Raw genomic sequence first — 25,635 nt, 5'->3', positions numbered from 1 at the left:
TTGCAGTGCAGTGGTTTCGAGGGGAAAGAGATAATTTGCAGACTGAATGTCTCCTGTACAATGGGTATCTGACAGTGAAGGGAGATTTTCCACAGAGAAATTGCAACGCATTGAAACAACCCGAGGGCTTGTCTAGGCTAGGGAAATTTGCACTGATGGTGATGTCTACATCAATTCAGAGGCACTGTGCACTCTTCAGGATGCTTCTGACAATGCACTATTCCTGCAGGCACAAAATGGCTAGCGTAATGACATGATCATGTTATAAAGTAATGGGGATAAACTACACTGTTTTAGTGCACATCAGTAACAGAGCAATCCAATGGAAGCAAGGGTGGGAGAAGCCATGGTGGAAAGAGGTCCCAAATCCAGAGCCCTGCCATTCTGGTGTTGGCCAGGGTGGAAGGTAGCTGGAAGGAAAGGAAGTACACCAACTCCAGAACTGGCCCATTTCCCCTCCCATGTCAGAGGAACAGGAGAGTTTTAGCCTCTCTCAAACTTACCCCAGCATGTCCTGAATACAGTTGTTTTTCCTCCATACCAGCACTGGAGCCCCAATGGCATAGAAGAGACAGCTGCAGAAGTTCTCATGGCCACGACGAAAAGACCTCCAGGGTAGGGAACCTCCTTATCCACTCATAGAGAGGCAGGTCCATCACTGCCTCCTGTGGGAGCTAATTCCATAGCTTAACTATGCCCTGTGTGAAGAAGTACTTTCTTTTGTCTGTCTTGAATCTTCCAACATTCAGCTTCATTGGATGTCCATGAGCTATAGCATTATGGAGAAAAAACTTTTTTCTAGCCACTTTCTCCATGCCATGCATAATTTTATACACTTCTATCATGTCATGTCTTGCTTGCCTTTTCTCTAACCTAAAAAGCCCAAAATGCTGCAACCTTTCCTCATAAGGGAGTAGCTCCATGCCCTTATTATACAGCCACAAGAGTGGCTGTATACTATAGCCAGCATGGATTTTTTCACATTCCACAATGTTAAATTGAAAATAGCCCCCCATGCCATTCTGATGCTTACCATAAGCTCATTTCAAAACAAAACCTTACAAAACTTATAGTCCTGAACTGAGAAACGCTTGCTTAACAACCCTCTAAATTTTCATGGCGATACACAAAACAGTCAGAGAGAATAGGGAGTTTAAAGTCTAAAAAGAGAGAGAGAAAAACGAGAACCCCTTTGAACTTTTTTCTGTCAGAGTTCTCATAATCTGTTGAAATTCATTAAAAATCAGCCACAGAGGACCTGTAATCCTAATATTGACCTTGCCCCATACTCTGACCTTCATCTTCTGCAGTTTAAAAGTTAAAAAAATGCCTGGCTGATTTTTAATTAATTGAAGAAATTTTGGCTTGAACCCAATGATAGTGTCGGGCATGCTCAGTAAGAACCAACTGTCAGTGTTCTAAAAGCCAGACTCACAGCTGCTGGGCTTGCCTAATCAGGGGGCCACACCCACACCAGACTTTGATTTCACTTGGGACAGTCATGGCTTCCCCCAAAGAATCCTAGGAAGTGTAGTTTGTGAAGGGTGCTCAGAGGAGACTCCTATTCCACTGACAGAGCTATAGTGGCCAGAGTGGTTTAACCGTCAGCCGCTCTGATTGAAGGTCTGTGAGGGGAACAGGGCCTCTCCTAGCAACTCTCAGCACCCTTCACTAGCTACACTTCCCAGGATTCTTTGAGAGAAGTCATGACTGTCCAAAGTGAAATAAAGGCCTGGTGTGGATGTAGCTAGGGACAGCTTTGGTTTAAATTTGGATGGGAGGCTACATGTGCCTGCTGTAGAATAAAAAGGTGAGGGAAACCCTGAAAAGCAATGATACTGTTCACAATGTTTTCCTTTTGGAAAGGTAAGGGGCTTCCCCTCTGCCCAGTGCCCACCCACACAATCTCCTCTCCTCCCCCTCCTCCTCCCCCTCCCCCAGGTCAGTGTTGGACCACAACCTGGGAGACCAGGCTTCGAATCCCCACACAGCCATGAAGCTCACTGGGTGGCCTTGAGCCAGTAATTGCCTCTCAGCCTCAGAGGAAGGCAATGGTAAAACCACCTCTGAATACCGTTTACCATGAAAACCCTATTCATATGGTCGCCATAAGTCGGGATAGACTTGAAGGCACTCCATTTCCATTTTCAAACATGATTAAACATAAGAACATAAGAGCCCCTCCTCAGGCTTCCAGCAACTGGTTTTCAGAAGCATGCTGCCTCTGACTAGGGTGGCAGAGCACAGCCATCATGGCTACTAGCCATTGATAGCCCTGTCCTCCATGAATTTGTCTAATCTTCTTTTAAAGCCATCCAAGCTGGTGGCCATTACTACATCTGGTAGGAGCAAATTCCATAGTTTAACTATGCGCTGAGTAAGAAGTACTTCCTTTTGTCTGTCCTGAATCTTCCAACATTCAGCTTCTTTGAATGTCCACGAGTTCTAGTATTATGAGAGAGGGAGAAGAACTTTTCTCTATCCACTTTCTCAATGCCATGCATAATTTTATACACTTCTATCATGTCTCCTCTGACCCGCCTTTTCTCTAAACTAAAAAGCCCCAAATGCTGCAACCTTTCCTTGTAAGGGAGTCGCTCCATCCCCTTGATCCTTCTGGTTGCCCTCTTCTGAACCTTTTCCAACTCTATAATATCCTTTTTGAGATGAGGCGACCAGAACTGTACACAGTATTCCAAATGCACCCACACCATAGATTTATACAAATTGCACAGAAATAAATCCCATTGAACTAAAAAAGTATGCAAATGATCAAATCCACCCTCCCTTCTATCCCCTCCCTCTTGCCCTTTCCCTCCCCCTTCCTTTGCCCTCCCTACCCATCCCCATCACCTTCCAATCCCCTCCTTCCCCTTGCCCCTCCCCCTTCTCCCCATGGTCAGTTTTACCTATCTTAAGCATGATTGCACAGGAGTAAATACCAATGAACTCTATAAGCATGCAAATGATCAAACCTGCCCTTCCCTCCCCCTTCCTTTGCCCCCTCCAATCCGCTCCTTCCCCCTCCCCCTCCTCCATGGTCAGTTTTACCTATCCTAAGCATGATTGCACAGGAGTAAATCCCATTGAACTCAATAACCAAGAAAATGATCAGACCTGCCTTTCCCCTCCTTCCCCTCTCCTCTCCCTTCCTCCTCCCCTCCCTTCTTTCTCCTCCCCTGCCCACTCCAGGCCTCCCACCCACCCCTGGTCAGTTTTACTTATCCTAAGCATGATTGCATGGGAGCAAATCCCACTGAACTCAATAAACGTGCAGATGATCAAACCTGTCCTTCTCCTCCTCTCCTCTTGCCTGCTCCTATCCCCCTCCTCCCCTCTGCTCTCCCTCCCCTCCCTCCTTCTCCCCTCCCCATCCCTTGTGGTCACTTTCACCTATCCTAAGCATGATTACAGGGGAGTATATCCTACTGAACTCAATAAGAATGCAAATGATGAATCCATTCTCAGCAAACTTGCACAGGATCCCATTTATTACCTCCCGGTTTAAAAAGCAGAGAAATTCACTAATAGGCAAAAAACCTTGTGGTTTAAGAACATACCTATAGCCCACAGATATTTCTATCAAATTTTAAAAAGCAGCTATAGTGAATGCACCAGGGAGCGGGAGACCCGACCTCCTCTCTGAAATATTGTACTGCCCTACAAATTTGTCAAAATGCAAACACCATTTGGGCTGGTCTTTCACAGTCCAATCCACTTGCTGTGTAGCTTGAAAGAATTTGGTAACGTGCCTCTGAGCATATGGTGAGTGGTGGCAACACCTGCAATCAGCCCAAATAATAGAAAAAAGACATGTGCTGTGCTGATCTTGTTTTAGCAGGGAGGAAGCAATGTTATTAAGACAGTTGACATAGTTCAGATAGTCACTTTAAATATGTCTGATTTACTTCGCAATTTTAGTGAAGTTTCCTATTGGAAATCATTTTCTTTTGCTTCTATTTCTGTGAATATATGAAGTACAGCAACACTTTGCAAAATTTACACTAAAAAACTCCAAAAATAATTGTGGAATAATGGCACTGACTATTCTGCAGAACAGTCTCCAGTGGACATCAGGAGTGTCTCAAGTTGCACAAGATAAAACAGTGAGAGGAGAAATATATTCTAGCAAAATTCTAGGTGTGCTCTATGTTTTTAATTGACGATGCCCACCTTGCCTTAAATGAAGTGGTTTAAACATAGCAGGCTAAAAACATGCATCCTCTTTTTTCCAACAGCTAAGAGTCATTGCTGAAGTAACAACATATTGTAATCAGTCTGATTTTACATCAAACTTCAGTTTCAGATTCAACTGTTAATACACCCAAAATAGAAATAGAACATAACCTCCAATTAGAAACACAAAAGGCTGTCTTTACCACCATATGACATTGACCAATAAAAAGGCTTTGAAATTAATAAAAATAAATTTGACACAGATTTCTAGGAAATAAAATTTTCTAGATTAGATTCCCTGTAGAAACATTAGTAACACAGGAAAGAAGCAAAGTAAGTAGAATACCAACAAACCTACAAAAATATAATTCTCCATCTTTGCAGATGGCAGTGTTGCCACCAGGGCTGTGGAGTCGGTATGCCAAACCTTCGACTCCAACTCTGACTCCTCTCTATTTTTCTACTGTCCAACCCCGACTCCGACTCCAATTCCTCTATTTTTCTACTGTCCGACTCCAACTCCGACTCCACCCAAAATTGCTTCTTGTCAATCAAAATTTATTTGGAAGTCGGAGTAGGTACATTTCTACTGACTCAGACTCCTCCCAAAATTGCTCCCGACTCCGACTCCATGACTCCAACTCCAACTCCACAGCCCTGGTTGCCACCACTCACCATATGCTCAGATATGTTACCACTCACCATATGTTACCAAATTCTTCCAAGCTACACAGGAAGTGGATTGGACTGTGAAAGACCAACCCAAATTGTGTTTGCATTTTGACCAATTTGCAGGGCAGTACAATATCTCAGAGATATTCACTATAGCTGCCTAATTCCCCTGCTTTTTAAAATTTGATAGAAATATCTGTGGGCTATAGGTATGTTCTTAAACCGCAAAGTTTTTTGCCTATTAATGAATTTTGATTGGCTTTTTCTGAACTGTTTCAGAGCCTTTGCTACTTCTTTAGGTTGTAAGAGTACCTGGACTAGATTCTGGATTTTCCTAGCTGCTGAGTTTGTACCATTAGACTGTTATACTAAAAGTTTACTTCTTTACTTACAAGTAAATACAGTGCCTTGCAAACGTAATCAGATCCTGACCAATGCTCTCATATTACTGAATTACAAATGGTACATTGTAATTTTGTTCTGTATGATATTTTATTTTGAAACACTGAAACTCAAACTCAATTATTGTAAGGTGACAATGGTTTTATGTTGGGGAATGTTTGTAAGAAACATAAAAAAATGAAACATGTTCAACCCCCACACATTAATATTTGGTAGAGCCACCTTTTGCTGCAATAACAGCTTTAAGTCTTTTGGAGTAGGTACCAGCTTTGCACACAGTGACAGAGGGATTTTGGCCCATTCTTCTTGGCAGATTTGCTCCAGGTGGTTCAGGTTGGTTGGACGTCACTTGTGGACTACAATTTTCAAAGAGCACCACAGATTCTTAATGGGATTGAGTCAGGACTTTGACTGGGCCACTGTAGGACATTCACCTTTTTGTTCTTGAGCCACTCCCATGTTGCTTTGGCCTTGGGCTTGGGATCATTGTCCTGCTGAAAAGAGACTTTCCTCCCAAACTTCGGTTTTTCAGTGGACTGAAGCAGGTTTTCTTGCAGTACTTCCCTGTATTTTGCTCCATCCATTCTTCCTTCGATTTTAACAAGATGCCCAGATAAGAAGCATCCCCACAGCATGATGCTGTCACTGTAGGGATGGTGTGTCTTGAAACATGGGCAGTGTTAGCTATGCACCACACATAGTTCTTTGAGGTTTGGCCAAAAAGGTCTATCTTGGTCTCATCTAACCACAAAACCTTTTCCCACATTGCAGCTGGGGCACTGTCATGCTTTCTGGTAAATCCAGGCGTGCTTTCAGACGGTATTTATTGAGTAATGGCTTCTTTCTTGTCACCCTCCCATGCAGGCCAGTGTTATGCAGAGCTCTTGATAGGGTTGATTGGTGCACCATTACTTCACTCCCAGCCACTGAATTCTGTAGCTCCTTCAAAGCGATTGTTGGCCTCTCTGTGGCTTTTCTCACAAGTCTCCTTCTTGTTCGAGCACTGAGTTTTGAGGGACGGCCTTTTCTTGGCAGTGCCGGGGTGGTGTGATGCAGCTTCCACTTCCTGATTATTGATCCAACTGTGCTCACTGGGATATCCAAATACTTAGATATTATTTTGTACCTTTTCCTAATCTATGCATTGTTATTACATTATCTCTCACTTCTGTAGAATGCTCTTTGGTCTTCATTTTCATTCAGATCCACAGCCTGACCAACGATCCTTCAACAGGGGGTGGTTTATCCTGACAATGTGACAGCAACTTTAATAGTTCACAGGTGGAGGCCAATGGTAAGGTAAGTGTGTCCTCGATAGGGGAATTTCTTTCATCTGTGTAAACTGGGAACTTCCAGAGCACAGGGGTTGAATACTTATGCAAGCAACATGTTTCAGTTTTTTATGTTTCTTACAAACATTTCCCAACATAAAACCAATGTCACCTTACAATAATTGATTTTGAGTTTCAATGAGTTTCAGTGTTTCAAAATAACATATCATAAAGAACGAAATTACAATGTACCAATTGTAATTCAGTAATATGAGAGCATTGGTCAGGGTCTGATTACTTTTACAAGGCACTATATGTCCATTTTCTGGTTTAGGGCATGAGTCAGGACAAGCAGTGGTAAGAGGGGGGAAAGGATGAAAGAGACCAAAGGCAGTCAGCTGTCAGAGGTTTTTGGCATCACCTTCACAAGCAGCATTCATATCTGACTCCACCACTGCTGACCATCTCTTATGGATTGTAACACTGCCCATTGCTTCCTCTTCTCTCCCCTGTATCATGCTTATGCCTAATTCACCCTTTCCCATGCCATCCTTGGCAGGGTAAGCACTTCAGCCCTGCACCCCACATCCATTAAATGAAGCAGCACAAATAGCGCACCGCTTATTTAAAAAAAAATATTTGGAATAGACTTTTAAGATAAAACAGAGTTGTGCAAGTGCACATTGAGAAGTTGCATCCAATGTTTTTATATATGACCGTTAAGTCAATGAGAGTAAAATGGATGATAAACTTTACTTCCCAGTTCCCAGAGATTCACTCCCATCCATTTCAGGTTAAAGGTCACAAATGGGGCAGGGGAGAAAGGTGGGGGAAATGGCACCAAACCAGTTGTGCAGGATCTCCCACCAATAACAGTAATAAAAACACGCTGCTGGTTCACATGACATGAACAGTGATAGTAAATAATACAATGACTTTAGAAAATCATAATGAAACTAGTGCAGGAATAAAAGGCCAGAAGCAGCAGTATTAACACAAGGGGAGATGTGCATCAAGTGCATCACCAAAAAGCAAGCATCAATCATTCTGCTTTTAAAAAGCTAATATGGATCTGGTCCAAGGGTGGATTCTCTTTTGTGTGGAAGGCCTTCATACTCAGTTCAGTTCTTGTACTTTTAAAGATACAGAAGACCTCTTGGAGGCCGGGCCTGGCAACTAAGAGGTCTTCTGTATTTTTAAAAGTTGTGCAGGGGAGAGGGAGAATTACACCTTGTGGTTTTTCCCATTACAGGGTTGCAAGAACACCTGCATTTGGCTGACTTTCTCTTCTCCTAAAGATACAGGATCAGTTTCAGGCCAAGAACCTGGCAACCCTAATTGTAACCTGTTTTAACTAAGATGTACCTTCAGAGTCTTTTATTTTAACGTTAAATGGATATCCAGCAACTTCTTTCATGCTGATATTTTTTCAATTTTTCTGTTTCTGCAATGATGTCTAAAGCTACCTTGAATGCATTTTATTAGTTGTAGCGTGCAAGATATGAATAAATAGCATATATTATAAAGACTGTTCTGCTGTCTGAAGTCTGACTCCCAAATAGAACATTTCTGGTACCTCCCAAGACTCAAGAATACTTGAGTGGGGTCTCCTCTATTCTCCGCCTACCCTAGATGACTGCTGTTGATAAACTGTGAGCTTAGGTGAACTAACATTAGACATATAAAGACTCTATGTAGAATGGAGGAAGGGAGAAAGCAAGAACCCTCGACCCTGTGCATTCACTGGAAAGGGGGCTGGCCTTGCTGATATCACAACTAATTAACATCAGAAGACATAGGCCCATGCAGCTGGAGCTCATGCCATGGCTGCTTCTCAGGCCAATATTGGCCTGCGTTCCCAAAAGAGGCGAAGCCGTTGTGCAAAGGAGCTTGCGTTTCCTGTCACCTCGGCAGGTGATTCTGTCGAAGCCCTCGTCGACCTCTGGAATGAGGAAATGACCAGGGCGGTGGACACAATCGCTCCTAAGCGCCTCCTCTCGCGGATTGGAACCAAATCTGCTCCTTGGTTTACGAAGGAGCTGGGGGCGATGAAACGCGAAAGACGAAGGCTAGAGCGCTGTTGGCAGAAAACTCGGACTGAATCTGATCGAACACGGGCTAGAACCTATCTAAGGACTTATTTCATGGCAATGCGGGCTCAAAAGAAAGCTTTCTTCTCCGCCTCCATTGCGTCTGCCAAGTCTCATCCGGCCAAACTGTTTCGAGTGGTCAGGGGCCTCTTAAATTCTGACCCCTGTGAATATGATGGTGACCATGCAACAGCCCACTGTGATGAATTCGAACGACATTTTGCAGATAAAGTCACTCAGATTCGCTCTCGCATATTAGATCCTTGTCCCTCCTGGCTTATAAAAAATGCCAGAGGAGGACTAATTGAATGGGTCAGGGAAGTGATTAATGCCTCCTTACTTCAGGGCAGAATACCGTCCTGTCTAAAGGAGACAGTAATAAGACTCTTGTTGAAAAAACCCTCTCTGGACCCCTCATTATTAGGTAATTATCACCCAGTTTCTAATATACCTTTTTTGGGCAAGATAATAGAACGGGTGGTGGCGGCCCAACTCCAGAGATTTTTGGATGACACGGATTATCTAGACCCCTTTCAATCTGGTTTCAGGCCCAGCTATGGGACTGAGACGGCTTTGGTCGCCTTGGTGGATGACCTACGCTGGGAAATGGACAGGGGGAGTGTGTCCCTGTTAATCTTGCTGGACCTCTCAGCTGCTTTTGATACCATCAACCATGGTATCCTTTTGGGTTGCCTAGCTGGGATGGGACTTGGAGGCATGGTTTTACGGTGGCTCCGGTCCTTCCTAGAGGGACGAACCCAGAGGGTGATCATGGGGGATGTCTGTTCGACCCCTTGGCCATTGACCTATGGGGTCCCCCAGGGTTCTGTTCTGTCCCCCCTGTTATTTAATATATATATATGAAGCCGCTGGGAGAGGTTATCCGGAGTTTTGGGGTTCGATGTCACCAATATGCGGATGACACCCAACTCTACTTCTCCTTTCCATCTAACGAAACCAAGGAAGCCGTCAAGGTTCTGAACCGTTGCCTGGTATCAGTGATGGACTGGATGGGAGCAAACAAGCTGAAATTAAATCCTGACAAGACAGAGGTGCTCCTTGTCAGTCAAAGGGCGGATCAGGGAATAGGGATCCAATTTGTGCTGGACAGGGTTACACTCCCCCTGAAATCACAGGTTCGCAGTTTGGGAGTTCTCCTGGACTCGGCCTTGAACCTGGAGGCACAGGTCTCTGCTGTGGCCGAGAGTGCCTTTGCTCAACTAAGATTGGTACGCCAACTGCGCCCGTTCCTTGACCTGTCAGACTTGACTACGGTGACACATGCCTTAGTTACATCCCGATTGGACTACTGTAATGCGCTCTACGTAGGGCTGCCCTTGAAGACTGCTCGGAAACTTAAACTGGTTCAAAGAGCCGCAGCCAGGATGTTAACTGGAGCTGGGCTCAGAGAACATACAACCCCGCTGTTGTACCAGCTCCATTGGTTTCCAATCTGTTTCCGAGCACAATTCAAAGTGCTGGTTTTAACCTATAAAGCCCTATACGACTTAGGTCCAGGCTATCTGTTAGATCGTGTCTCCCTCTATAACCCTGTCCGAGCTTTGAGATCATCTGGTGAGGCCCTACTCACTATTCCATCTTTCTCACAAGTTTGCTTTGTAAAAACACAGAATAGGGCCTTTTCAGTGGCTGCCCCTAGACTGTGGAATTCCCTCCCTAGCGAGGTTCGACTGGCTGCCTCACTTTCATCCTTTCGTGCCCAGGTGAAGACTATTTTATTTAGATGGGCTTTTAACTAATATAGTCATATTTTTTAACTTATTGTTGATTTAATCCATTTTTAACTGTTTTAAATTGTATATTACTTGTTTAACTGATTATGGTTTTTATCTGTAAGCTGCCCTGAGTTCTTTGGAAATAGGGCGGGGTATAAATATTTTAAATAAATAAATAATATAGATTCCTACTATATCAATGTGAGGCAGGAATGATGAGGCAGTAGCTTCCACACCAGTGCTAAATGTAACATAACTTGAGATTCTACGTACAAGAACAAAATCTGACATTCTGTAGCCAGGGTTAAGCTAGGAGGAGGTTAACATATTTAAACATAAAAAAAAAGCTGTACTTTAAAGGGTATAAAATAATGAGCTATGGCCTATCCAGGGTCCTTCAAAACAGATTTTAGTGTGTGGATGTGGCAGGGGCAAGGAGTCATTTCCACATACTCACTGCTTTTTCTGGGTTCTGGTCACAGTATAACTGTGATGCTTATACTGGCATTTTGCAGCCTATAACCTTTGATTGCCACTCACAAATGTTGGAGGGAAAGTTAACTATACCATTTTAGCATGTGTTTTTTAATTTTTTTTAAGTGTTTTTAAATTTGTATATATGTTTTTAATGTTTTAATTGTTGTAAACCACCCAGAGAGCTTCGGCTATGGGGAGGTATACAAATGTAATAAATAATAATAATAATGCATAAATCTGGTATTGTGTATGGGTTAGTATAAAGTATAATCCACTGACACCTTCTGCAACCACACAGTGCACAGGTTGAAGATACTTTAATGTAGGATTGCCACGTGTCCTACTTTGTGGAGGACAGCCGTCTGTTTGAAGATATCTGAAGGACTGTTCAGCCCAAGTCCAGTTTAAAGAGAAAGAACCATAAGAAGGGAGAACAGAGGCTTTGGTGTTGCTCATCAACAGTTAGCATCCTCTTCTGCAAATAAAAAAACTAAGCTAAAAGTTAACACCCATATGTATACCAACTGTGGATAACACTTAGTTTCTGATAAAGTGGATTCTAGTTCATGAAAGCTGTTTCTTAGCCTATAAGACTAACCCAGCTATCTTCCAAAAGTTCACTACAAAGAATAGAATTTTACCCAGTTTTAAGGTTCTAGGGTTTCTTGCATTTTTTTCTCCTTCTCTCTTAAATTATATTTTACAGATAACTGAATATTGGCAACATTCACTTATTTTCTCTAGCTATATATCCAACAGTAACTCAACAAATACACCCTTATCATACACGGTTCTGTTTGTAGATAATGTGAGCTGAAAATATCAGAAGTGATAAATGGTAAAAGAGATTTTCAAATGAGGAAAATTTATCTCTTTGACAGCTGAGTTAAGACAGAGGTTGTTGAAGTCTCCTCCAGTTGTACGTTAGTACTGCATTGTCTAAAATATTGTTCAAGGTTAGATCTACTGAAAAATATACAACTGATTGAGCTAATGTTTCTTACAAAAAGTCTAGACAAAAGAACAGGTACTTCTTATGTTCTTAAGAGAGTGTGTGTGCATTTTTCCAATCTCTTCAACCTCCCCAGCAATTTAAACCTTGTGCCTGGCAAAGGTGCGAGCCTTTGGTGAAGCCAAATTTTGAAAGCAAAAGGGCTCTTGTCTTGCCGCTCTCAGCTAAAGGTGAGCAACCCAAGTACAAGATGCTGGCCAACAGAATACTCAGGGCCGGTTCTAAAGGGCAGCCAGATGGGGCACTGGCCCGATGGCCCCTGGAGCTACAGGGGGCCCCTCAGCCACCCCTCCGCTCCCCTTCCACAATCTGTGGCCCCCCCACACCCCTCACTTACCTGTCTGCTGTCTTTTACCATTGCCCTTAACGAAGATGGCGGCCGCAGTTTCCCTAAGGTACTGAAGCCCCTGCCGCCATCTTAGTTGATGGCAGAGATGCGCGCCCGTAGTACATCAACAAAGATGGTGGCGGAGGCGTCATCCCCTTGGGGAAATTGCGGCGGCCATCTTCATTAAGGGCAATGGTAAAAGACAGCAGACAGGTAGGTGGGGGTGGGGGGGCCGAGTGCATGCACAGTCGCGCACACACACACGCATGTGCACACACCGGGGCCCAGGGCAAGCTGATGCCCAAGGGCCCCGGCATTCCTGGAGCTGGCCCTGAGAATACTAATGGAGCAGGCCAACTCAGGGCATAGCCACTGGTTGACTGCAACAATCCCAGGCTCCTGTTTTGGCATTCAGCAAATAACTCAGCAAGTTTATGGCCCTAGGTGAGAGCCAGGGTGGATGGGTAGAGTCCTGGGTGATAGCCAGGAGGTTGAGAGATGTTGACTGGGGACATGTGAGGAATTGTTTTGGTATGGATTGGTTAATCTGTATTATGTGTGTATTTATATTATGGTTTTATTGTATATTTTCATAACATTTGTTGTTGCTTTATCCTTCTGTACATCACTTAAGAGATTTTTTATACATAAAATGGTATAGAAATAGCCCGGCCTCCAAGAGGTCTTCTGTATCTTTAAAAGTTGTAGAGGGGGGGAGGGAGAATTCCACCTTGTGGTTTTTCTCATTACAGAGTTGCAAGAACACCTGCACTTGGCTGACTTTCTCTTCTCCTAAAGATACAGGATCAGTCTCAGGCCATGGACCTGGCAACCCTAATTTGTACAGAGCTGATACTGAAACATACCTACAGTACTGTTTATTTATTTATGAAAATATTTGTGTACCGCTATTTTGATAAATACATCAAAGCAGTTTACAACACATTGAAAACCGCCACCACCATAGAATAAAAAACAATAAAAATACAATAAAAACAAAGGTCAACTGTGCCATGTATCCCAGGTATAAACCATGTTCTTCATATCTGAAATCATGCAAACCTAGTTAGGACTTACTAAAATAACTTCTTGCTACTTCCAATATATATTTTCCATTTCAATTCCACTCCGATCATTCGGTTAAAAACTCAGACAGAAACATCCCTTATAGAAAGCTAACTATTTTAATAAGTCTAACATTGTGAAACAATATTTTTAAAGGAAATGTAAGTTACACCACTTTCCTTGAAATACTGCAATATAGAGCCAAAGAAACAGTAGCTTGGGCAATAGCTCTCTCACCTGCTGTTGCTCCCCAGTGACTGGCATTCAGAGGCAGCGATATGCAAAGATTCCTAGTAATACAGTCACCTTATATCAGATATGTGAATGTCTTTCAGACATTACAGAAAAGAGAAGGATAACCTACAGTGGAAATGCAGGACCCTGCCTTTTTCTGTAACGCATGAAGGTTCCCTCAGTATCTCTTGCACTTCTGTGGAATTCCTTCCCAATATATATTGCCAAAATACAGGGATAAGCATTTCCTAGAAGGTTCTTGCTTAGACTAGGGAGGCAGTGCTGTAGGAAGAGCCTTGAGAAAGATGCTTCCAATATCCCCACTGCACATAATTTACTGTCTCTAACCCAGAAGTGAGTAAGAAGCTCTGGCTTGTGCGGGAGTTCCACACATGCTCTAAATTTCTATGGAGCTTTGGACTGGGATTAGTAATTATAATCATTAAATTTCATTAGTTGTCTGAAAAATGGCTGCAAAAGAAAAGACTATGGTAGTGTATAGCAGGAAAGTGAAAAGGTTCACCACAGATGTGGACTCAATAAACTTGATCACAAAACTACATTAACCATGGACTAGCTAATAGTGAGACCAGTTGTGGCCTAGAAGATGGAGACTGGTAGCAATGAATCTGGACTCCTAGTTCAGATTTCCACTATTTGCATAGTTAGAGATGCTATGCAGTGTGTTTTTAAGGTGCCACCACACTGAGTATGTTCATTGGGCTAGGAAGCATACAGGCAGCCAGTGTGATCAGAACAGAATTAGTGCTATATGATCTGTTTGCCTTGAATCTGTATATCGCGCAACCTCATTCTTCAGTAACTGGAGCTTCCAGATCATTTTCCAAGGCAGCACCATGTAAAGTGCATTTCAATAATCCAACCTTGAGGCTACCAGACCATAGATTACTGCAACCAGGTTATCCCTGATATGGTTGCAATTGGCCCATCAACCTAAACTCTGTGCCACTGAAGCCATCTGTGCATCAAGCAACAGCAATGGATCCAGGAGCACCCCCGAACTTTGAACCCGCTCCTTCAGAGGGAGTATGACCCGATCTGGAGCAAGATGCACACCATTCAGCCAGTCAGAGGAACCACCCACCAACAGCATCTCAGTCCTGTCTGGATTAAGCTTCAGTTTACTCGCCCTCATCCAGTCCATTATTGCAACCAATTCAGCAATGATTATTCTGCAGAATGAAAAAACATAAAAAAATAAAGCAGTACTGTGGACCTTGAAAAATCTTGCAGGCAACAAAAGTGTTTATTAAGGAATAAGATGTAACATTGAAAAGCAGCCAACATCAAAGGGATGGAACAAAGATTGGCTTTATATTTGGGCTCTTAATTAATTTAAATCAGATTCCTCCCTCCCCATGTAAGTGTTGTTGAGTTTTGAACACAGAGACTGCTACTTCTTGGCTGTGGTCCCATTTCTTGCCTGACGTTTCATTTCAGTAAGACACTCCATGCAAAGCAGGTGGAGCTTGGGAAAAGGCCAGCTGCTGATCACACTCCAAGAAAAAAAAAATCATTTAGGCGTTTTATGTTTTCCAGGCATTGACCTGCTCATTTTTCAGCCATTTTAGAGTGTGAGCACTTTGATCACATTCCAACCCAAATACGATTGTTTACATACAGTATGGCAGCATACAATTTGTTAAACCTTGATCTGGAAATTTTTCAGACACTAGCTGCATACTTCACAAGCTGTGCAGTTTACACCTGAGGCTCTTCTGGCTGAGAAACGCTGGAGTTTTTCTTTCTTTCTTTCTTTCTTTCAGGTAAACATTCATTCCCATTCTTTTCAATAGAAGTCTTAGTAATAGCCTCTCCAGAGGTTAAGAAGTGCAGGGAGATGATTGGCACCAGTGACTTGTAAGAGGCATTTCCAATGCAGCAGATAAAGAGAAACACAGGCTCATTGCCTGCTGTTTGTAAAGCTGTATTGAAACATCATTTCTTCCCCTTTAATTATATAAAATATTCACTTAGCCCCGACAGAAACACAAGAGTCTCAAGGGAAAGGCAATTGCTTCATATAAAGAGCTTAGAGAAAGCCAGCCACCTCTCCTGTTCTGTAGGTTTGTATGCATCATAAGGCCACACCACTCTATAAACTTGTCATGTGTTGTAAGTAACACTATAATGCTTCAATGGTACAAAAAATACACCAGTATGGTCAAGACAAATCCTTTGAACAGGCTTACAGAAGAAAAGAAACAAAGGGAATTAATTGGCAACGTCTGACTTTGGCTTCAAAAGGAGATCCATCTACATGGCAGGTAGGTATGGGAGAGAAATTCAGCTCAGTTCTCGTTTAAAGCCAAATCAATTAAATTTGCACTTTCTGAGACAATATGAGAACCAAAACACAGCAATTGTGTTTGTGTTTGTAATTTGCACATATCCAAATTTTGTGATGCAGTTATCCAACCACACAATATTTACAAAAATTATTATTATTATTTATTTCATTTATACCTGTCTTTATTTTCACAATTGAAACCCAAGGCAGCTTACATATGGTTCCCAAGCGGTCTCTCATCCAGGCACTCACCAGAACTGACCCTGCTTAGCTTCGGCAGGGAGCTGACCTTATGTGCCTTCAGACCATAGCCTGGGAAATTCATGTTTTTTGGGGAAGGTGTGTGTAAAAATGAATTTTTTAGTGAAAACAGCATACAAAAATGGACTGGAACAGGAGAAATTACTTGCAAAAATGTGTACGTTAGTAAAAATGTGTTTATTATGAGATATTTGCATTAAAATGCTGAAGAATTTTCATGAGGATTTTTAAAAACAAATAATCACAATTTGTTGCAGAAATGAGAACTGAATTTAAGACTGGAAAGATGGGAAACTGAGGGAACTGAAACTGACAGCTTCCTATCCCTAATGGCAGGTTTGGTTACTCTGACAGCAGAGTGGGCAACAGGGGGTGGGGCTTGTCTTCCTGTGAATAGATTGAGAAATAATGTCCTCGGTGGCTTCCTGGTAAGTGGCTCCTACTACTAATATTCATTGCTTATATATATTAAAAATATGGTGGAAAATACCCTTCCCGGTCAGTGCCATTAGCCATGTTGCTAAAATGGCGAAGATCAGAATGTGGCTTTTTCATCATTAAAAAAATAGCATTACAGTGTTGTAGCTACAGGTGGCTGGTGAACATTGGGACTCAGGCTGGAAGGCAGCGAGGCCAACAGTAGGTGGAGCCAGAGCCAATTGCAAGTAGAGCCAAGTAAACCTAGGTTTGTCCCCATCCTCCCCCCCCAAGGAGGAGGAAGCTGACAGCCAGTGCTCTCCCCTGGACTAGCTGCAAGTAAGAAGGCAGGCGTGGACTGGCTGAGGGGAGTCCGAGGTGAGGCAGTGCTCCATCTGCCTTAATGAGCAGGCCTCCATTGGATAGTGCTACGGGTTCTCTGGGTCTTGAGATTTATCTCTGAACTAGTTCCATGCCACTATACAATAGAATAGCAGGCATTGCCAACAATGATGATTATGGTTGTCATAGTAATAAACCTACCATGCTCAGCTGTATTTGCCAATATTTGCTAACCTCATGGAAGTCACTGTGGACAGTGCCAAAATTATATTGACTAAAGAGTACCAAACATGATTAAAGACAGAAACATTTCTGGCCTTCATCCAAAAAGACTAAGCAGTGGCACTACTCAAATCAAAGCTTACCTGTGTGATATACTCCAGTATTTTTGACATCTGTCTACTTGTTCCTAGGAGTTTGAGCTGCTGGTTTGTTAATCACTTACGGGTTTAAAGGAACACACAAATGAAGGGAAATCAAAGTGGTCTATGAAAGAGTTTAAAGGAAGCATTACTGAATAAATAATAACACTGTATTTATACTGAACACGGGTAAGGAGATGGTAGATTGGGATCTTCTGGTAGATCCCTGGGAGATTTGCAGTGGATTAGCAAGGTTTCTTATTCCCAAGTGTTTAACAACAACAAAACACCTTTTCCCATCTAAATTAGGCTGCTGAAATAAAGAAAGCTAACCAGGACTGCACTTTTGTGAGAAAGGACTCTGAACCTAGTTCAGTTTTGATACTGAAAACAAATGCATAAATTCAGAGTGAGGAAGAGAAGCACCCTGTTCTTTAATTCTAACTGTACATCTTTTGCACATGGCTCTGGTTGGTAGATCTTGGGGTTCTAGTAAAAAAAAAGTAGATACAACAAGCATGAATTCTGTTCACCCCTGATATAACACATTTCAGATGTTTAAAATACTTCACGTACATTATCTCAGTAGCCCTTACAATAGTTCTCTACGGTGAGCCAGTACTGTTATTTTCATATTACAGACAGGGCACCACCTACGCACTGCTAAAAAAGAAGAAATGCATCACACACACCAAAAAAAAGGACAAAAGAGGTCACAGATTTATATGAAATTGGCATCTGTTAATTTATATGTACGGATGCATATTTAGAACTAGTTACTACAGTTTAATATCAATACAATACACCTCACCATAGTGGGGCAGAGTATGACTAGGTGGCCTGTGGGCCTGCTCAGCCTGCTGCCAAGGTGCCGACTGCCGAGGGGCAGCATCAAGGCCCCTGCTCTTCCCTCTGATGGTTCTTCATCTATAAACTGGACTTGGAATGGAGAGTCCTTCAGAGGACTCTCTTCAAACAGCGGGTTATCTTCTGTAAAGTATGAGCCTTGGCCATCCTCATGACAAATAGGGGTGGGAGCAGAGGCTTGGAGAATAATGGCTTGCAAAACACTATGTAGTGAGTTTCTGGCTCAGCTGCAGTTTGGATTCAGGATTTCCCACCTCACACTAGTACTATACCAATGTATTTAAATGTTACTGATAAAGTGGCTGACTAATCCGTTGGAAGGCAGATGATAATCAATTAAAAATGTTTTAACTGGTTGACAGCCCTACACAAGAGATGCCAGTTGCCAGAAAGAAATCATGTATTTGTGAACATATAAAACCCCCACCTCTGTTGTCTATTGCTGGCTCAAGCATAGAACTCTAACATGGCCTTGGACAAATCACTTAACATCTTTGCTCCAGATCATGGTCTGTAAAATGACATGACAGTGCTTCCGTAGCTCTTAGGGATACAGGAAAGGTGCAGGGTGGGTGGGGGGTATAGAATACCCTAATGATTGCCAGATGTTTGGATGTTTCACTGATGAGGACCATGCAAGTACTTTGATCAAAGGAGGAACCATTACCAAAAAAAGGTCACTTCTAAGAGACTTTATTAACAACTTAGGGAGGCAATTACTCCTCATCTTAAGTGCCGCTTTGTGCTTTGTTCTTCTCGACCCCTCCCTTCACAGTATAATCTTGCCTGCCTGCACGGTGCACACATTCATTTGCTAGTGAAGTGGCACTGAGAGAATGTTCACATAGCCCTACCAGAGTCCATCTCATTTAAAATTTGAAGAAAAGAGTTCTGTGTGAATTTAACTTTGCAAGAGTTTTCTGAAAATGTACATGAGTTTAATTTAAAATGCACAAAATCACACAATGAAAAGAAAGGCAACACAGTCTTTATCCATCTGGCCACAAAACAACCATTAAGACTGGCTAGGAGGCATGCTGCTTGTTAAAAATACATAATGTATTGTAACACAACATGCCTTTATTCTGTTTCAACACTTAGCAGGCATGTATCACAAGACACAGCTGAGAAGCTCCCCTGCTGAGCTGACTGATTACAGTTCAACCTCTACCAGCAAACCTGAAGTAACCACTAAATCAATGTGTGCCTAACCTCACCTATCTTTTTTCTTTCACAATTCCCTCTTCCAAATGGCTGGAAGTGATCCAAGACAGATCTAAGGAGGGAATGGCTCCAGAATCAAGACTAAGTCAGTTTGCACTCAGGATTAATTGCATCATTTTGAGAACTAATGAGGTGGGGTGTGCATTCAACAGCAAGAGGGACAACCACTCCCAGCTGACCTAGACCTCTCTTAGGTCAACCAGAAGGGAACAAGATCAGAATCACATTGTCTTCTGGTTAACCCAGAACTGACCTGGTCATCTGGGGCCATTGGAAACAGCACACTGATACATAACAACAACCCTGCCTGAAATAGTCAGCTTGTCAGGTCCAGGTTGCCTGCTTGCTAAAAGGAAAAGAAGCACTCTGGGAACACCTGACAATTACTTGGCATTTTGTGCCAAAAGCCATGCATTCTTTTAAAAAATGAGAACCCAGATTCACCTAAATCAAATTTAAAACCAAATTCCTTTATAAATGCAGCATTATATATTATTTGGAACCAAACCAGTAGACTCAACAGAACAAAATTAAGTACATATACTTCTCTATCTTTTCTGTTTACGGTCCTCATCATTAATGCTGCCCAACTCTTTGACCTAATGCACTTCTTACTATGACATACTGATGAGTGTTTTGTTACCTGGAATGAAAGTGAAACAATTCCCCTTCATGTTAGCACTTCCTTGCTTTCTAATCCTATACCTATTGTTTATAATCCTAGAAATGGAAGGCACCTTGTCAGCCATCTAGAACCCATCTGCACCAGACATTTAAAGCAGTATCATACCATTTTAAACCATCATGGTTTCCCCCACAAAATCTGGGGACTGTATATTAAGTGTGCTGAATTGTTAGGTATTCCCCTCACAGCCCTTCAATTCTCAGAGTAGTTGAACACCCAGTCCGTCTTCCCAGGGAACTCCCATTCCACATGGTGGTTGTTTTTTTTTTTAAAAAAAACTGTTTACTGGTTTTAGCTTAAAAATGCAGATAACCTTTTCATTAAGTCTAATATAAACAACTGCAACTTGTACAGCCCAATAAAAGTTATTCACTTTTTATCTAAAAGAGATCTTGCACATCCATTTTCCTCTTTGAAATGTATCTCTCCACAAGCGTTTATGTACTTGTGGTGATTTCCATTCATTGTCCCTTCTATTCATAAAATTAATATGGTCAAACCATATACTCTCAGACTTAATAATACATGACTGGCCTCTTGCTTTTCTCATCTAGATAGTTTTTCCAGCAGTGCAGTGTGCCAGACCTGTTGACACCATAGATGCAATGATATAGATTCTGCTGATTTCCATCACTATTAGAAAAACAACAAATCTTTTTGTGCAAAATCTTTATCCATCAAATATTGATGACAGCCAATTTTGGATCCTTACAAATAGCTGCAATTTTGTTTTGTTTTTACACTGTTTAATTACATTGTCCCTGATTATAAACAGAGGTTCTAAGAGAATATCAGCAAGTTCCTTTAGTATTCTAGAATGCAATTCATCTGGCCCTGAAGACTTGACTTCCTTTAAGATAACTATTTCCTGACTAAGGCTACAATCCAATACACACTTACCTGGGAGTAAGTCCCATTGAACCCAGTGGAGCTTACTTCTGAGTAGATATGTATTGGATTGCAGCCTAACCCTTACAAGTTCTTATCAGCTGAAGCAGATTCATCTTAAATGCCTAGTTTTCCAACCATTCCTGGGCCTTGGATAGTTAGCAGCATAATGCCTGGTTTAAACAATTGCATTATCATTTTGTATGCATGATAAGGAATCAGAGTTTGTATCCCCATTGTGCATATGTCTCCTGCCTGGGGTTACAAAACATGACATTTATAAGGCAGGTTATAACACAAGACATTCACACCAGAAACTGCTTGGAGGCCAAAATGTTAGGAATAAAAATTCCCCATTCTTTCACTCAGGATGGTAAAATCTCAAGAATGTATATAGCACAATCTGACATATCTACTCAGAAGTAAGTTCCATTGATTTCAGTGGGGCTTACTCCTAGGTAAGTATGTATAGGATTATGCAATCCTAAATATACACACTAGAATGGAAATTTAACTGCACTCAGAAGAGTGCATTTCTTAAAATATGCAAAGGGATAGAGTTAGGGTTCTCGGTAAGAACAAAAGAAAAGCCTGCTGGATCAGACCAATGGCCCATCTAGTCCAGCATCCTCACAGTAGCCAACCAGATGTCTATGAGAAGCCCGCAAGCAGGGCCTAAGTGCAAGAGCACTCTCTCCTCCAGCAATTTCCACACCTGGTTGTGGTGGGCTAGCCCCATGTTTAATGTGTGTATTTCCCATCTAAGAGTCTTACAATGCATGTTTTAAGCTAATGAATAGGTTATTATATTACCAGATATGCAGACCTCCATATAACCTCAAAAAGAGTTAAAAAGGGAAGAAGTTTTTTTTGTTCCCCCCTCCTTTGTCTAGTTCTGGGCAGTCAGCCAGTGTACTGATAAATGGCAGGTAGCTTGCAGATGCCTGTGGACACATAGGAACAGAGAAGGAAATTTCTTTTATGGTGGGGGACAACACCTGTTTCTGGTAAAACCTACTAGCTATTATAATTAAGTCACATTGGCAGGCAGCATGATGAAGCATTTGCTGTCTCTGGCAGAAGGCAGAAAGCAAATGGTAAGGAAATAAGAATTCTTATAAAAGAGAGAGAAGTTCTTGCCTTCAGCATCAGTCTTACAGACTGATCCAACATATTGCTGTTATGCTGCTAGCTGAGAGGTTTGAGGTTTACCTTCTACAAGGATGAAATTATTCCATTTCTTTAAAGTTAGAAAAGTATTGAAGATAGAAAAGTATTGAAATGCTTGTTTTGTTTCATTTGAACTTTATTGCAAACAGCCATAGACCTTTACAAAATACAAAGAGGAAAAAAAATTAAATAAATAAAACATCTAAGTACAAATAAAACAACAGCAGGACTAGTTATACCCAATTTAAAACTGATTATACTCCATAGTTCTTAAAATATGCAAAGGGATAGAGTTAGGGTTCTCGGTAAGACCCTGCAGCGTCTTGGCTGCCAGGGCAAAATTGGTGACTGGGATTACTTGTTTAAAATTGTCTGCTAAAAGTTCCACAACCAGCTCCTGGACTGGTCTATCCAAGTATAGCTGAATATAATATACCAAGAATTGCCTTCTGGGATCCTCATACAAGGGACAATACAACAGGCAATGAATTGTGTCTTCTATCTGGTCACACCCATAAATGCATTTCTGTTCATTAGTTGGGATTCCCAGGTATCTCTCCTCCAGATATATAGAGGGCATCTCTTGAAACCTAAGTTCCATGAATGCCCTATGAAGTTGTGCATAGGTCAAAACCCCAAAATAATTGACCTTAAGTTGAGGGTACTAGATAGAAAAGGGCATGGTGACTATTGTTGCAATATCTTGGCTTGCATCATAGTCAAATATCCAATTCCTTAATGCAAGTGGGCTATGGCTTAAAGATTTTTCCATGGAGAGATTATAAATCTCTAGCTTTGCTTGACACTGGTGGGCCCCTCCCCCATTCCTAAATTGTTCAAACGAACAGAGCTTGGTGAGGGACTGATCATCCATCCTGTTTAATCTGCACCAATATCTAAGGTAGGATAAATCAATTCTTTCTGAAATTGAGGTTATACCAAGCTCTGCTGTAAGGTGAGCTGATGGAACCCCAGGGGGAAGCCCCAGTATCTGCCTCATAAACTTAAATGCAGAAACAGGGAAATACAATTTGAAAGATGTTGATTCCTTCCAATATAACTTCACAAGTATTGCGATGTAAGTTGTATAGCTATCAAGTAACAGAACCCTGTATTTATAAGATATGTTAACCATATACTGCAATGTATTGTTGTTGCTGTTATGTGCTTTCAAGTTGATTATGACTTACGGTGACCCTATGAATCAGCAACCTCCAATAACATATGTTGTGAACCACCCAGTTCAGATCTTGTAAGTTCAGGTCTGTGGCTTCCTTTATGAAATCAAACCGCCTCTTGTTTGGCCTTCCTCTTTTTCTACTCCCTTCTGTTTCTCCTAACATTACTGTCTTTTCTAGTGTATCATGTCTTCTCATTATGTGTCCAAAGTATGATAACCTTAGTTTCATCATTTTAGTTTCTAGTGATAGTTCTGGTTTAATTTGTTCTAACACCCAATTATTTGTGTTTTTTTTTTTGCAGTCCATGGTATCTGCAAAGCTCTTCTCCAACACCACATTTCAAATGCTTTGATTTTTCTCTTATCTGCTCTTTTCACTGTCCAACTTTCTCATCCATACATACAGATTGGAAATACAGTGGTCTGAATTATCCTGACTTTAGTGTTCAGTGATACATCTTTACATTTGAGGACCTTTTCTAGTTCTCTCACAGCTGCCCTCCCCGTTCTAGCCTTCTTCTGATTTCTTCACTATTGTCTCCATTTTGGTTAATGATTGTGCCAAGGTATTGATAATCCTTGACAAGTTCAATGTCCTCATTGTCCACTGTAAAGTTGCATAAATCTTCTGTTATTACTTTAGTCTTTTTGACGTTCAGCTGTAGTCCTGCTTTTGTGCTTTCCTCTTGAACTTTCATCAGCATTCGTTTCAAATCATTACTGGTTTCTGCTAGTAGTATGGTATCATCTGCATATCTTAAATTATGGATATTTCTCCTTCCAATTTTCACATCTTCTTCTTCTTGGTCCAATCCTGCTTTCCGTATGATATGTTCTGCGTATAGATTAAATAAATAGGGTGATAAAATACACCCCTGTCTCACACCCTTTCCGATGGGGAACCAATCGGTTTCTCTATATTGTGTCCTTACAGAAGCCTCTTGTCCAGAGTGCAGGTTGCGCATCAGGACAATCAGATGCTGTGGCACCCCCATTTCTTTTAAAGCATTCTATAGTTTTTCATTATGTACACAGTCAAAGGCTTTGCTATAATCTATAAAGCACGGGTGATTTTCTTCTGAAATTCCTTGGTCCGTTCCATTATCCAACATATGTTTGCGATATGATCTCTGGTATCTCTTCGCTTTCTAAATACTGCTTGGACGTCTGGCATTTCTCGCTCCATATATGGCAAGAGGCTTTGTTGTAGAATCTTGAGCATTACTTTACTTGCATGGGATATTAAGGCAATAGTTCAATAATTACTGCATTCCCTGGGATCCCCTTTATTTGGAATTGGGATGTATATGGAATGCTACCAGTCTGTGGGCCATTGTTTAGTTTTCCATATTTTTTGACAGATTTTAGTCAAAATTTGGACAAATTCATTCTCAGCAGCTTGTAGCAACTCTGTTGGTATGCCAGCTATTCCTGGTGATTTGTTTCTCCCAAGTATTTTAAGAGCAGCTTTCACCTCACATTCTGTCCAAGTTGGTGGCCATCACTGTCTCTTGTGGGAGCGAATTCCACAGTTTAACTATGTGCTGGGTGAAGAAGTACTTTCTTTGGTCTATCCTGAATCTTCCAACATTCAGCTTCATTGGATGTCCCTAAGTTGTAGAGTTATGAGAAAGGGAGAAAAAACCTTTCTGTATCCACTGTCTCCATGCAATAACTTTATACGGTTCTATTATGTTACCTCTTACTCACTTTTTCTCTAAGCTAAAAGACCCCAAGTGCTATAACCTTTCCTCATAGGGGAGTCACTCCATCCCCTTAATCATTTTGGTTGCCTTTTTCTGAACCTTTTCCAGATTTTTATAATGGTATTATGATATTGGCAGTTTTATTTTCAGTACCTTCCCTAATGATCCCTAGCATGGAATTTGCCTTTTTCACAGTCGCTGTACACTGGGTGACCAGAACACAGAAAGACAGATAAAAATCAATGTTAAGTGCACAGCGTTGTGCCTTGGGACCTAATAATAATACTAATAACTGATGGACTCAAAATTAGTTTAACCACTTAAAAAAGAGATCTTTAGGTTATAACAGAAAGCTCAATGAAAAATTCTAATTTAGTGTTAGGAATTATCAGTGATGGGAATGAAAATGAAAATAGTAACAGTCACAACCCATTATATAAGCCAGTGTTGGTGAAGGCACATTTGGAATACAGTGTGCAATTCTGATTGTAACATTTTAAAGCTACAGAAGATATATACTATCATTCCTATTTTTATTATTATTTATTAGATTCATATCCTGCCCTTTCTCCCAGTAGGAGCCCAGGGTGGCAAATGAAACCACTAAAAACACATCATAAAAACAGACTTTAAAATATATTAAAACAAAACAAGCATTAACCATTTAAAATTTATTTTTTTAACCATTTTTAGTTTTGTAAAGGCAACTAAGGGAGATTGTGGTATTTTTATTTATGACAATATATGGCATCCTTCCTC

At 41.4% G+C, this 25,635-nt stretch overlaps 1 protein-coding gene across 4 annotated transcripts in view; it reads right to left on the bottom strand.

Moving 5' to 3' along the window:
- Window positions 1-19,947, bottom strand: part of KIF26B (kinesin family member 26B) — a 406,835-nt gene extending 386,888 nt beyond the window's left edge. For 2 of the 4 annotated variants that reach the window (XM_061624632.1, XM_061624634.1), the window contains exon 1: window positions 504-551. In XM_061624632.1, coding sequence (XP_061480616.1) covers window positions 504-539 — 36 coding nt within the window. In that variant the 5' untranslated portion in view covers window positions 540-551. Of the gene's footprint in view, window positions 1-503; window positions 552-17,159; window positions 17,281-19,890 lie in introns of those variants that run through there. The other 2 variants (XM_061624633.1, XM_061624637.1) reach the window with 2 other exon arrangements.
- Between the last annotated feature and the right edge of the window lie 5,688 nt (window positions 19,948-25,635).

Source organism: Rhineura floridana, chromosome 4 (genome assembly GCF_030035675.1).
Source record: "Rhineura floridana isolate rRhiFlo1 chromosome 4, rRhiFlo1.hap2, whole genome shotgun sequence".
In the NCBI taxonomy this organism is placed as follows: Eukaryota; Metazoa; Chordata; class Lepidosauria; order Squamata; family Rhineuridae; genus Rhineura; species Rhineura floridana.
Note: the sequence above shows the minus strand (reverse complement) of the source record. Positions and strands in the feature narration are given on the sequence as shown.